This window comes from Passer montanus, unplaced genomic scaffold (genome assembly GCF_014805655.1).
Source record: "Passer montanus isolate IOZ18808 unplaced genomic scaffold, ASM1480565v1 scaffold21, whole genome shotgun sequence".
Classification (NCBI taxonomy): domain Eukaryota; kingdom Metazoa; phylum Chordata; class Aves; order Passeriformes; family Passeridae; genus Passer; species Passer montanus.
This window is the reverse complement of record NW_024366703.1, coordinates 13,990,449-14,004,933: the sequence shown is the minus strand read 5'-3', so window position 1 is coordinate 14,004,933 and position 14,485 is coordinate 13,990,449. Positions and strand designations below refer to the sequence as shown.

The 14,485-nt window shown below is 39.8% G+C and overlaps 1 protein-coding gene and 1 non-coding gene across 2 annotated transcripts in view; both read left to right on the top strand.

The window, feature by feature from the left end:
* EIF3A (eukaryotic translation initiation factor 3 subunit A) overlaps positions 1 to 14,485 on the top strand; it is a 28,253-nt gene that overhangs the window by 253 nt on the left and 13,515 nt on the right. The window contains exons 2-12 of the mRNA XM_039708910.1: positions 3,344 to 3,534; positions 3,738 to 3,874; positions 5,705 to 5,868; positions 6,910 to 7,109; positions 7,596 to 7,804; positions 8,275 to 8,446; positions 9,408 to 9,512; positions 10,288 to 10,386; positions 11,084 to 11,200; positions 11,603 to 11,788; positions 13,988 to 14,335. Coding sequence (XP_039564844.1) covers positions 3,344 to 3,534; positions 3,738 to 3,874; positions 5,705 to 5,868; positions 6,910 to 7,109; positions 7,596 to 7,804; positions 8,275 to 8,446; positions 9,408 to 9,512; positions 10,288 to 10,386; positions 11,084 to 11,200; positions 11,603 to 11,788; positions 13,988 to 14,335 — 1,928 coding nt within the window. The remainder of the gene's footprint in view (positions 1 to 3,343; positions 3,535 to 3,737; positions 3,875 to 5,704; positions 5,869 to 6,909; positions 7,110 to 7,595; positions 7,805 to 8,274; positions 8,447 to 9,407; positions 9,513 to 10,287; positions 10,387 to 11,083; positions 11,201 to 11,602; positions 11,789 to 13,987; positions 14,336 to 14,485) is intronic.
* Positions 10,742 to 10,874, top strand: LOC120502233. Its single transcript, XR_005627487.1, has one exon. It is a non-coding gene; the product is annotated as a small nucleolar RNA SNORA19 (small nucleolar RNA).

The following is a 14,485-nucleotide window of genomic DNA, read 5'->3' as shown; positions in this document are numbered from 1 at the left end:
CGCGGCGGCCGGGGCCGGGCCGGCCTCGTCCCACCGCGGCTGGGCGTGAGCGGGCCGGACCGCGCGGGCCCGGCTGATCGCGGGCCCTTCTGTCCCCTGGGGCTCCGTGTGGTGTGTGCCGTCCTTCACGTGGGAACGCGAATGGTGAAACTCCCGCACTGCTGCACTGGTGGTAGCACCGGTGTGCCCCTGGAAGCCCGGCCGTGGGAGACAATTCAGCGCTGTAGCCGCTGCTTGCTGGCTGCCACATAAAAGCTGGACTGGTTATATTTATCAGTTGGCTCATTTCGGGCCAAACATATGGCTTTGACGCTTCTGTTTTTTATAGTATCCTATTTTAAGCCCTTAGCAAGACCATTTAGACTGATCATTGTCACAGGGCTGATCGAAAGATGACACTTAAAGACATCCACAACTTAGAGATGATTTATGGGTCTTTAAATGACAGCGGGAGAGGCTGTGTGGTCTGGGGACTGTGCATTATTCAAGTACCTAGTATATTAACAAGAAAATGTGAAAGTACTGCACGTCCTCAAGATTTTTAATCAAAAATTCATTGTAAAACTCTTTCCCACAAAGACAAAAAGATGAAAGATAAAATCAGCTTCAGTCAGCGTTCAGGATGAAGATGTGTTGTATCAGTCCTTTCACTGGAAAAGATACATGTACCATAATATATAAATTTTATTTATATTAGCAGATTCTTGGGTAGAGGAAATGGTACTTGGTGTGCAAGTTACATTTCTGGAATATTGACTTTAAACTGCTCATTATTATTCTTATTATTGATGCTTTCCTGGTATTTAAGTTCACATTTCTTCTACTGCTGCAAGTCTGCGAAGTTGTGTTGAAGTGAAGGAGTGGAACTGGAGGGGGTGTTCTCCAGAGAGATGTTGGCAATCCTGAATTTCAGGGGACTGAATGGAAAACATGACAAGCAGTGTCAAGTCTTACAAACTGCAGGGGCTCAACCTTGCCACAGCCAAGCATATTAAAGGGTGGAAAGTCGTACCTAAGGCAGATTGTGTGTTGCAGGAAGCAGTTTAATGTTAAACTGGCATTTCAAATGGGGACATTTAGTGCAGTTTCTAGAGTTTCAATGTGTGTTTTTGTAAGTAAGGCTCAGGTGTCCATTTGAAGCACTTTATGTTCTCAGTGACTTCAACATACAGAGCTGATGTTTGGAAATATGAAGAGCGTGAAGGAGTTTAAGTATATACAGATATGTAAGAAAAGTGTTTTTATAATTGATAAATGTAGGTCAAGGCCAGCCCTCAGCTATTGTTAGTATTTGGCATTGCTTTGTACTCAGGAATGTAATGCAACTTTAAGGAGTGTTTTATTGTTGCAGATACTAAGCCTGCTCACTGTTAGAGATACTATAAAGCGTCTTTGTCACCTCGTGTAGTGACATGTTTTCTCAGATTGAAAACTGAGCTTGATTGAGGATTTTGGGTTAGCAGCAGTAGGTGATTTCTGAGTGTATCAGTTGGTTCTTGACCACTCAGCTTCAGTTGCTAATCTGGATACCTGTTAGCATTTTAAGTAGTATAAAAGAACAAAACTAGTAGAAAGTAACTCATACAGCTACTTATGGACTCAGCTTTACAGTTTATATGTTACAGATCTGAGTTTCCATAACGTACAGTTCCTACTGCAAAGCTTGGTGTTGTGTGCTGTATTTGGTTCTTCAGGTTCATTCTGTGCTTTTTACTGAAGTGTCTCTTAAATTAGCCTTAATTATTTGACTTGCTTGTAAGAACCTGCTTGGCCAGAGTTAATTAAAAGTTTCAAAACAACATAAATTAATTTTGTGCTTTGTCCAGTTGGTTATCGACCACTGAGAGCTGTGGTTGGAGTGCCCTGGCATTGTTGCAGGATCAAACTTGCCTTTCAAGTTAATTTCCATAAATAAAGTGTAAAGCTCAACAGTAATTGTCTCAAAAGCAGCTCTGAGATAGAATAGCAGTGTAAATGATGGGATGGAGGGTAGCTTTATTAAAATTGCCATGGTGAGTAAAGTACTGCTGGGTACTGCCACACCGTAACTGATTGTCTTCAGTTGTGCCACGGTGCTTTCTCTAGAAAGGAGCTTGCTCATCTTCTGCCAGCTCATTATTTACATAAACTGGTCCATGAATATGAACTGTTGTGGTCCTTAAATTATTTAAAACCACTGTGCTGCTTTCAATCTAAACCTTTTGCCATGTTTAACTTCAAATTTGAGATTCCACAACTTGGAAGCTCTGTCTGATGTCTGAGCCCCTGGAGCAGACCCCTACTTTAACAGTTTCTGCCATTATTTCTTTAGGAATGGAGTGCTTTCCAAGGTACTTCATGGCAGTACTGACTCCACCCCTCAGCCTTCAGGAACAGCCACTTTTCCCACTGGCTGTACTTGACCTTTCTTATCTTTTAAACCTGTTTGCTTCCCATTCTGTGTGTTCATTTCTCCTGCTGTTCTGCAGTGCAGAGTGCATTCAGAGTGGGGTCTGTGTGTATGTGGGTCGCTGCCTCAGTGTTTCCAGTGGGTGGTTTGCTGTGTTTTGTGAGGCAGAATGTGTGGGGTGTCAGAGGTGGGAGTTGCTATGATGCTGAGAGCTCCTGTTAATAGCAGCAGCTGCTTAGGGATGAATAAATGGGGCACTGGTTTCGGCAGCAAGGCTGATCTAAAAAGTGTCTGACCCTTCAACTGAACTGCAGCAGCTTTTGATGTAACATCTGTAAACTGAAGTGCTCAAGAGTTAAAAACAACAAATGAACAGCTTTGCTGAGTTAAGTTTTTTTGCTTTTGATGTAACATCTGTAAACTGAAGTGCTCAAGAGTTAAAAACACTCAAGAGTTAAAAACAACAAATGGACAGCTTTGCTGAATTAAGTTTTTTTCCTCCCTCCCTCCCTCCCTCCCTCCCTCACCTGAGAGCAGGACTTTAGTCACATCTGTGGCATGCTTTGCACCTTGTTAAATGCCCTAGGTAGGTGCTGTACCCACAAGCCTCCTGGTGGATATTCCTCGTCCTTGATGAAACCAGGATGGTTAAAACTGGATGTGTGCATTCGTATACATTCATGTGTATGATGTGCTCACTCGTGCCTGGATGGATGGAGAGGCACCTCTGCTGTCCTGAAATTCCCATGTAAATTTACTGGTCAGCATTTGTTTGCCAGTTATGTCATTAAACGACTTGCACTGACTTGCCAACGTTTTTGATCTGGCCAACTAAATCAAACCATCAATGCACTCTGGGTAGAGCTAATTAAATACTGAATGTTTCCTGTGTTAAGCATAAAAAAATGCATTTTCTGGTGCGCAAGTTTTTGCTAACTGAGATTTTACTTTCAGAATTTCTTGAGGTTGGCAAAAAGCAGCCTGCCCTTGATGTTCTCTATGATGTTATGAAAAGTAAGAAACACCGAACATGGCAGAAAATCCACGAGCCAATTATGCTGAAGTACCTGGAGCTCTGCGTGGATCTGCGCAAGAGTCACCTGGCAAAAGAAGGATTGTACCAGTACAAGAATATTTGCCAGCAGGTATGGCTTTTGATTTTTTATTGTATGTATTTATAGCAAGCGTGGTATCTGTCAGCTGATATAATCTAAAAGTAACTGATTTGTCCTGAATTAGGATTAATCTGCCTTTTAGATGCTCTTGGGTTTGTAGCAGTTACATTTTAAAAGATGTGTTGCCTGTTGTGGGTGGAAACATCTTCCCATTTTCTTTGCCTTTGGTGTAGGTTAACATCAAATCTTTGGAGGATGTTGTTCGAGCCTATTTAAAATTAGCTGAAGAAAAAACAGAAGCAGCTAAGGAAGAATCCCAGCAGATGGTACTGGACATAGAAGACTTGGATAACATTCAGACTCCAGAAAGGTGTGCAGCCTGTCTTTAAAATGTACCAATTCACAGAAAGTATCCTTAATTTCATTCACAGAGCTGAGATATAAATATGGTAGACTTGAAGTAGAATACTAGTGGTGTTCTAGAGGTTTTAAAGGTGGGGATAAAAGCAGGAATTTTACATTGCATGAAATCCTGAGTAAAGAAAGCAAGCAGTAAGGAGTAGAAGATCTAGATACAGTGGGAGTGGTTCCGGGAGTTGGGTCACCACTTTCCAGTGTCTTCTCAGATCTGCATCTGTAGTGGTTTTGGAGAGTTTATTATGGTAAACTGATCATTGCTAGTTGATGTAGAAATGCTTTTAATTATATCAGACCAATGCAATTCTTGTGTGTGATAGCCTCCATTTCTTCTGACCACATTGTGCATGTACAAACAAAAGGAAATGTTACTTTATACTTGCTTGGTTAAGTGATGAGATAATAGAAGAAAGGACATGAAAACTACAATCAAGAGAGAACTAATAGGACAGGTAGTGAGAACATAGAATGGTGATAGAAATGATAAAAAATTGGAAGAAATTACTAAGTATTTGTCTTGTGGAGGAATAGAGTTGTAGTAGTCAAATAATGCTCATAAGGGCCTGGAGTAGAAGGCTCTGTATTTACACGTTAACAGCAAAACTCTCTAGTAGAAGTTGGTTGCAAAAAAGAGATGGTGACAGACATGTCTTCAATAGGGGGCAGTGCCATTGTTGTTATTTCCAGTGCCTGAAATTGTTACAGAGGAATCCACTAATAGTTAAACAGTGAAGATTGACTGACCTCTCTTTTCCTTGTTCTCCTTGTTTCTATAAAAAAGGACTGGAGAATGGATCTTTTCAATCACACTTCTCCTCTAAACAAGCACAGTTTCCTTAGTGTTTTTTAGGTCCTGTTTTCTAGACTTCTCATGCTTTTTTGCTGGATTTGCCTCACGATCTGTAAGAGAAAGCTCTGGTGATGTGTCGTGTTTAATAGTTTATGTAGTACTCAAAGTTGCAACTTAGAACTGCAAATGGTGTAGTAGAAAAGATACAAGAGTTGAGACTTCATATTAAAAACAGTTCAAAAATAATTTTCAAAATAAGGGCTATGGGAAGATGGTTTTTTGTGAGTTTAACATGTTGAGTGGATTGTTTAGCAGAAAGGGATCATGTGGGACATAGCACTGAATTCGTCTCAGTGTCTTTGGAATGCTTTCCCCTGTCTTACATTCCTGTGATGAGGGAATGAATTTCGAAATGCAAGATTATTGTATCTTACTTCTGATGTATTTAAGTGTCTTTTTCATGTCAGAATTTGTAAAGGATTTGAAATGCTAATGTGAGTATTCTGGTTTCTGATGTGTGCAGATCATAACACAGCTCTTGTGTCATATGTCAACATGAAGTGAACTCTGTCAGCAGTACTGGTGACTAAAAGGGAAGTGTCAGCAAGTACTAAAGTGTCTGCATTGGCACTGATACTTGACTAACAGAGGTACAGGACACAGCTCCCTGCTAGGAAAGAGAAGGTGAAAATCCTGGAGTTAGTTTCTTTTGAAGGATACAAGTTTCTGATGTCTTACCTCTGGAGCTCGAACATGTCAGTTCAAAGTTTGAAACTTAAAACTTTGAAATAATTATCTACATCCTTTAAAGGAAAAGGGAGCAGTCTGAGGGACCAGTTTGAAAATAAGCAATAGACCATTCAGCAGCAATAAGCTATTCAGATTTGTCCAGACTTATCGTAGAACCTGGTAAGAAAAATTGATGGGAAAGAATTGTGGGGAATAAACCACTTCTCTTTTTTCTCTTTCCTTACCCTGCTGCCCTGACTGAAGTGTTCTTTTGAGTGCTGTAAGTGGAGAAGACACTCAGGATCGTACTGACCGCCTGCTTTTGACACCCTGGGTTAAATTTCTGTGGGAATCCTATAGACAGTGTTTGGATCTTCTCCGAAATAATTCTCGAGTAGAACGCCTATACCATGACATTGCACAGCAAGGTAGGTGCAAAAGATGGAAACTTGAACTATAATGATGTGGTGTCTCCCTCTTAAAGGGAGGGAACATCAAGATATGTAGATGAATGTGGTCCAAAGGAACAAGAAGAATCAGAGGGTCCTCAAAAGCTTACAGAGTTTTAGTAGTGGATGACATACTTGGCATGAGAATTGGTGTGTTAGTCCCTGACCTCCCAGTATAAGCACGTGGCAGTGGGTTTTGGGTGAAGGGATAGGGTGGAAGAAGAGAGGGTTGAATTAAAGAGAGGGCTAGAGAGAAAGAATAGGAGGGTAAAAGAGAGAAGTCACAGTCCTCACTCCAGTGTTGATCTAGCTGATGAGGGTGTCCAGGGTGCTGGGATGTACACACACCTGGGTTTGACCTTTTTATAGATGAGCTTCTCACTTGTGTAAATCCATTCTCATGCTCTGTCTGTTCTTCTGGACCTTTCTGGAAATGGGTTGGAGGGCTTCCAGGGTTTTGGGTGGTCTTGATCCCCCCCTACAGTCCATCCCCTCTTCTTGACCTCTTTCATGCATTTGTGTTGTGCTTATCTCTGGAAACTAGAGCAAGGACTGGTGTTTAAGAACTGTGGGGTTAATGACAGGGTTTTTGTCTGTGTCATTTCTGGTCATTTGAAAGCTTCATTTGACTTTACCATCTGTAGATGACTTGAATTTCTCCCACATTTCACAAAGCCAAAACCTGAATTCATGCCATTCGCAGGATTTTGTGTGCTCTTATTTCAAACTAAAAGCTGGAATCACTGCATAAATTAGAACATTTCTAAAGAGATTTAAAGTATTCCCTTTGCTCTTTAATCTTAATTATGTGGAAACATCTTCATTTTTGAGGTCAAGATGAAAATGCGCTGCATTGTCGCTTACTCATTATGTGTGACAGATTGTATCATGTTTGAGATGTCTTTTGACTGTAAATGAAGATTTTTAAAGTGTACTGATTTACATACTTGAATCCCATTTACAACTACCGTGAAGTCACCATTAGTGAGCATTTTACATTCACATTATTCCTTTTTGCAGCGTTCAAGTTCTGCCTGCAGTACACGCGGAAAGCGGAGTTCCGCAAGCTCTGCGATAACCTGCGGATGCACCTGGGGCAGATCCAGCGGCACCACAACCAAAGCACAGCCATCAACCTCAACAACCCTGACAGCCAGTCCATGCACCTGGAGACCAGGCTGGTGCAGCTGGACAGTGCTATCAGCATGGAGCTGTGGCAGGTATGCAGCAGGGCTCCCCATCACGCTTGGCCTGCAGCCTTTCCAGAATTTTCTCCACTCTGTTCATGTCTCATGGTACATGCAGCAAGGTAAAGAGAGACTAAGAGCTAAAGAATAAAAGTTTTAATATCTAGAATATTGAATGCTTAGTCTGGTGTTCCTGCACAGCATTTCAAACCAAGCTTTGATGGTAGAACTCTGAGAGATATTTTTGTTTGGCTCCCCCCACCTTGGTTTGTAGCTTGAAAATCAGAATGAAACAAGTTTTCAAAAATACCGACTTCTAAGCAGATAGTTAAAGTGAGTATGTCCAAATAATTTATTAAGAAAGAAGTATTTAATTTCATGTAGCTGACAAAACTGACGATCATAGCTTTCAGTAGTATTAAATATTTTATAGTCTTAAAACCTTTATAAATGTACATTTTTCCTTTTTTGGGATGTTGCAAAAGACTTCCTAACAGTGGTGTATTTGGTTGTTTTTAGGAAGCTTTCAAAGCAGTGGAAGATATTCATGGACTATTTGCATTGTCTAAGAAACCACCCAAACCACAGCTGATGGCAAATTACTACCACAAAGTTTCAACTGTCTTCTGGAAATCAGGAAATGCTCTTTTTCATGCATCCACCCTTCACCGCCTTTATCACTTATCAAGAGAAATGCGAAAGAATCTCACACAAGAGGAGATGCAGAGGTGGGGAAAGATACTTGCTGTGATCTTAGAATCTGTTTTTAACCCCCTCGGTTCAAAAATAAACTAAATTGTACCCCAAAAGAAGCAGATGACATGTATGGCTATGAGCAGCTCTGCCTAAATTGGCCAGTACTAATTGCCTCAAAAGAAATCTAGAGCAAGGAGGATGTTTTACAAAGCTGCAGTGTAAGTATTGTGAACATTAGCACACCTCAGTTAAGCTTCCTTCTCTTTACTGAGAGGATATGCAAGTCAATAAATATCTGGGCGTTTGGATTTTTTTCTCTTTTGAGTGGTGGTATTTTCTTCACAAGATTTCACAGTTTCCTCTCATGCTGTAGTTGGTGTCTCCTCTGTTATTCTGGTGTTTTTACACAGTTTTGCATCATGAATGCTCCTCATTCCTCTTGAACTGACACATACATGAACAGGAATTAGTAAGTGTTCTTTTCCTTCTGCTTTGTCACCAGGATGTCCACTCGAGTCCTTTTGGCCACGCTGTCCATTCCAATAACTCCAGAGAGAACTGATATTGCTCGTCTGCTGGATATGGATGGAATCATCGTGGAGAAGCAGCGGCGCCTGGCCACCCTGCTGGGGCTGCAGGCCCCCCCAACACGGGCCAGCCTCATCAACGACATGGTGGGTACTGGGGTTCAGGTCAGCAGCTTCACAGCACTGGGGCCTGTCCCTTCTAGAGCACTCTGCTTAGCTGTGGGAAAGCAAATTTAAAGTAAAACAGCTGTGTGGTTAATTGGAACTTAATTGCAGATTCACAAGGAATGTTTGGAAATGGCAGTGATAATGAACGCTTGTGTGCAATTCAGTGTAGTCTTTTACATCACCCAAGTAACAAATATTGATTTCAAACACTGAGGGGTTTGAAACATGTTGTGACCTAGAACTTTGGGGTTTTTTTCCGACTCTGAAGTGGGTAATTAACTGAACCAAGTGCTTATTTTTCCGTTTTAAATGTGTTTTGGATAAGCACAGGCCAGATGTCAAATGTTGGACCATATGGATCTAAGTGATTATGAAAACTTCCTTGTGTTTAATTTGAAGGGATGTTAGATTTATCTATCCTCAGACCTCCCCCGATGCTCATAAACAAATTAGACATTAAGTAGTGGGTATTTTTGGAGAATGTTTGAATTTTTTGCAGTCGTTAGCACTCATATCTAAGATTTAGATTTAGTCATTTTATAGTTTGAGTTAATTCTTCTTGCAGAACCTCTTTAGTCTGCCTCAGACCCAAAATTTAAGGCTTCAGAAATTTAATGATGAACAGAGATGTGTGGTTTTAGTTTGGATGTGGGCCTATGTTTGTGTAGACTTACATCCTCAGAAATGGCTGAGGATGGTACTCCAGTCTGTTTAGATTGTTTTTTTGTCTACTTTTCCATTTTTAGCTACATTTAAGTGATGTAGTGTAGGACTACTGTTACTGCAGTTAAGAATGTAATGGAAAAAAACCCTAGTTTTCTGTATTAAAAACCACATCTGCTGCCTGTTTAACTTGTTGAATATGAAATTCTTAAAGCATTAACGATTGGTTAATACTGTATTCATGTTGAGATCTTTGGATTTTCTTTGTTGACTGTAGGTCAGGTTCAATGTAGTGCAATATGTTGTCCCAGAAGTGAAAGAACTTTACAATTGGCTTGAAGTAGACTTTCACCCGCTCAAGTTGAGTGCCCGTGTCAGCAAGGTAAGTTTTTTTTAGCTCTGTGTGTGTAGTAATTGGTCTTGACTAACAGTCTGTTATTTCAGTATTGATTTGTGGTAAATATCAACCAGCTTTTTCTATTGCCAGATTTTTCAGTAGTAGCCTTGATTTGGTGAAGTTCCATCACCATGATATGTGCAAGACATCTGAGAGTAAGCCAGGTTACTGAACTAGAATGAAAATTCACTCAGGTCTTTTGGGTGCTATTCAGGGGGCTCCATAAAGGTGCAGAGTTTTGGGAATGTGTCAGAAGGTTTTGTTAGTGGAGATAATACTGAGTTAATTTTGTTTGAAGTGCAAAATAAGAATACTGTGTGCACATGTGGGCATATGCTGGCAAGTGGGTTGTATGCTAAGTGGAAGGATGAGCCAATGAATGCTTTTACTATTAAAAGGTAGAGTGTTGGGAGGTAGAATAATGTGAGAGCTGTTGATTAAGTTAGTGTAAATTCTGCAGTTGATGAAGCACATCATGTTCTTTTTCTTTGATAGTGGGAACAAAGATATTTGAGGTGCTAAAAAGAACTTGAAGGTAAATTAGCAGTGTGGTAAATGTTGCCAGTACTGTCAGTCGCCTTCATACAAAAACTGTCAGCTCTCCTTTGTAACTAAGTGTTCTGATCACAGGATGCACTTCAGTAAAACAGTATCTGGACAGAAGTGCTCTTGTTTTAAGAGTATAAACCAGAAATGTAACTTTAATGGTGAAGTTTGTACAGGTCAATGCAGATAGAGTAACTTTTCAGATTTTTGATAGGTTCTGAACTGGGTGAAGGACCAAGCTGAAAAGGAGCCTGAGCTACAGCTGTACATTCCTCACCTGCAAAACAACACCATCCTTCGCCTTCTACAGCAGGTATGAGTAAAGATAATGCATGTTCCTAAGTATACATAAGTTAGAATATGCTTTGGAGGAAGATTAAGTTGGAAACTTTAATGCTGAAATAATTTTTTTTCTGTCAAATAGAAGAATGTTTGATTTTCAGATACATTTCTCCAATATATTACCTATAACTTCAGTTTGTGCATAATTTAAATACAGCTATAGTAACTATACTTAATAGTGGGGTACAGTGGTGTAGTCTCTTCTCTAGATTTTCTTCATTACTTCTCTTTGGAGTAACATCAGTGAGGGAAGTATTTCAATTTGGTTTTTAGTTTCTTTTTTAAAAATTGTATTTATATCTACGTTTTTGTTTTTTTTTTATAAAATGCACATTTCATTGACCTGCTTTCTTCATCAGTGATGAGCAGTGTTATTTCTGGTGTGCTAAAGAAATAGTTGAAGGCTAATTAGCAGCATAGCTGGATGTAGTTACTGCTGCCAGTCTCCTTCATACAAAGCAGCCATTCAGGAATGGGGTTTAATCCGAAGACAGTACAGAAATAGAATCCTCAGACAGTATTTGCAACTGCATTCATATGTATACATTCATTTGTTGACAATTTAGTGAGTTAACTTTAAGGCCTCTACAACAGCTTCTACTTCTGATTTCTTTTTATTGAGGAAAAATATTGAGCAAAAACCCCCTGATGTTTTTGTTCACATCCAGGTGGCCCAGATTTATCAAAGCATTGAGTTTGCTCGTCTGTGCACCCTGGTTCCTTTTGTGGATGCTTTCCAGCTGGAGCGCTGTATCGTGGATGCAGCCAGGCATTGTGACTTACAGGTGAGGGCTGTAGAGAGACTTGGTGTCACCTATGGGTTCACGTGTACTGCATGTGATGAAAAGGAACTGCTTCACAGTGTGGAGGAAGAAACAAGAGTGATTTGTCTTGTAGTGCTAATTTCATTGAATCCTTAAAAGTTCAACCTCTTCAAGTGATTTTGTTTTCGTTGTTGTTTCGGTTGTTTTTTTTCCCTAAACCATAGAAATAAACCTTCATTGACAGTGGTATTTTTCTTCAACTAATTTAGCATTTCTCATGGAGTGATACAGCAAAATATTTTTTTTCAAGTAATTTCTGCTTAGAGCCTCTGTTGACTCATAGTGGTCATAGGCAGAGCAACAGAGAAATTGTTCAATAAAAAAATACAATCCTTTTTCTTCCTTTTTTCTGTTTTTGCAAAGGTTCGCCTTGATCACACAACCCGGACACTGAGTTTTGGTTCAGATTTGAATTACTGTACTAGAGAGGATGCTCCACTGGGCCCTCAGCTGCAGAGCATGCCTTCTGAGCAGATCAGAAACCAGCTGACTGCCATGTCCTCAGCTCTGGCTAAGGCTCTTGCAGTCATTAAGCCTCCTCACTTAATGGTAAGTCGTTTAAAGTCTTAGGAGAGTGTTGACAAAGCTTATATTTTAATGAGTGTGTTTTCTCAGATTAGGCAAACCCTTTACTTTCTTTTTTTTCAGCTTAGTAGTAATCAGTTTTTTGTGCTTTTAAAAAAGTCATTCTTAAAAGCACTCAGCTAGTTAGTTTCTGGTCATAACCAAAATATGGCAAAATGTACACAAGAGGCCTGAGTTTAAAGTTTCCAGTCTTGCAAATAACCAGGTTTAGGATATAACAAATAATAACTGTTCCTTACATGAGCCTACAGAGCTAGGATTTGTTTAAAGTTTTGTATGCATTTTTGAAAATCCAAGAGCCTGCTTCATTTATACTTCCTGGAAAAACTGCTGTTGTGAAAAAGCTGGAATGCATCTTTATAGAACAAAACATCCCACAGCTCAAGAACTGACTTGTCTTTGTCACTTCTTTTCCTCCTCCCTGGGGCTCTTAGCTTCAAGGTCAGACTCACATTTCAGGTTTTCCAGAGCTCTGTAGCAACAAGGTGTAAATCAGTCTCAGATTTCCAGCATGCTTTGGTCATGGCAAGTTAAACCTTCACTTCTCTTACTAGAGCAGTGGTAATTTTTTCATTTGTTTTAGGTTTATGAAAGATTTCATAGCTAGCACATCAGATATTTGTTCCATAGGGAAAAAAAGCAGATAGCAATATGTCTGTGTTAGATTCTCTACATATTGAAATACTAAGTATTAAGTAATATTCTTGTACTTAATATTATGTAATAGTCTTATACTTAATATTGAGTAATATTCTTAAAATCTAAATGCAGAAAGTAGAACTGTATCATGACACCCAGTGCTCACTTCCTTATGTTAGCTTGAACACATTAGTGGTTTTATAGTATTTAAGATAAAAGTATTTCTATATAGATTTTCCATTTAAAAGATTTGATTTGTGATTGTTTTTAAATTGATATTAGATTGTCATTTTGAAAGAAAAAAAAAAAGACAAAACATGCTTTAACTATACATCCATGGATAGAAATGGCAGTTAGTCTTGCACTTGACATGTTAGTATAGTTAGTAGCTGAATAAATCCTCCTCATTTAACTCATTAGTGGTCATTACACTTGTAAAATTGGAGAACAGTATCAAGGTTAATATCAATCTGTGTGGTTAGAGAAGCTACAGAACAAGTTGATATCCTTTTTGCCTTCACTATTCAGGTCAAAACCTTCCACTTTTGTCAGGTGCTTAAAAGCTTTTAATTTGTCACATTTCTAATAATTTACAAAACCATTAAATTCATCTAAAGCTTTGTACTCTGGTGTTTCTGACACCTCCATTTAGCTTTAAATGTGTGCAGCTCTGCAGCAAAGCATGGATGTTTCAGTGTTTTTGCTGAGTGCCCTAGAAGTGACAGGTTACTAAAAATATCCCTGAGGGTGCTCACATTTCAGGAGTAGCATGGCTGGGGGAGTGTGGGGAGCTGATTTGGGCTGCAGTGTTTGGCTGGACTCATGGAAATGGGCGGCTCCCTGAGCTGGCACAGTGACACCTCCTCGTGTGTACAGCATGAATGTCCACAAAGAGCTGGGGGGTGCTCTGGGCAATACTGGGGGTGGGAAGGCTGCTGATAGAGCAGTCTTTGTTCTAGTGTCTGGAAGCCTAGTGGTTTTTATAAGGTCATGAAAATGCTTTTAAATACAATGTTTAAGTTGTTGACTTATTTTTTAATAATCTCACGGATAGTGTTTTGTGTTAATTAGGGTACATTTTTCTTCTATTGGTGTGTTTGGAAAATAACAAAATTTAAAAGAACAGCTTTTGTGAAATACAGTACATGTGGTGCTATGCTTGCAAACACATCCAGAGACAAACAAGACACCCATTGCAATTAAAGATTTCAATATCAGTAACATCTTGGGTGTACAATATTTTTGAACAGAAAAAGTCAAACTGTCATACCCAAGCCATGTTGCAGAATATTGTCTTTTATAGACAACTTTCTCCATGTGCACATGATTCTGGGCAGTTGGTACTGCCTGGGATGCCACTTGGATGAGTGATTAGATTTGCCACTACAGCTGTATTTCCATTCAGTTGGCAAGTTTGGAGAATAGAATTAACTTTGCATTTTCCTTGAGAAGCATTTGCTTTGCTTACTGCCTTTTTAAAAAGGAACTGTTTACATCATTGTCTTATTCTCAATTTAAATCCAGCAAGAAAAGGAAGAACAGCATCAGCTGGCAGTCACTGCCTTCCTGAAAAATTCCAGGAAGGAGCATCAGCGTATCCTTGCACGCCGTCAAACCATAGAGGAGAGAAAGGAGCGCCTGGAGAGCCTGAACATCCAGCGTGAGAAGGAGGAGCTGGAGCAGCGGGAGGCAGAGCTGCAGAAAGTGCGGAAAGCTGAGGAGGAGAGGCTGCGCCAGGAGGCGAAGGAGAGGGAGAAGGAGAGGATCCTGCAGGAGCATGAGCAGATCAAAAAGAAAACTGTTCGGGAGCGCTTGGAGCAGATTAAGAAGACTGAACTGGGAGCCAAAGCGTTTAAAGATATTGATATTGAGGTAAGGGATTATTGTTGCAGTGGGGAGTTATTTTGTTATTTCAGTGTTACATTGCTGGGCTGCCTGAGTTTCATTGGTTTGTACTGGAACTAGTCTTAGAGTCTCTTAAAAATGAGACAATTAAGTAAATTTTAGTTCTGGGTTTGGATG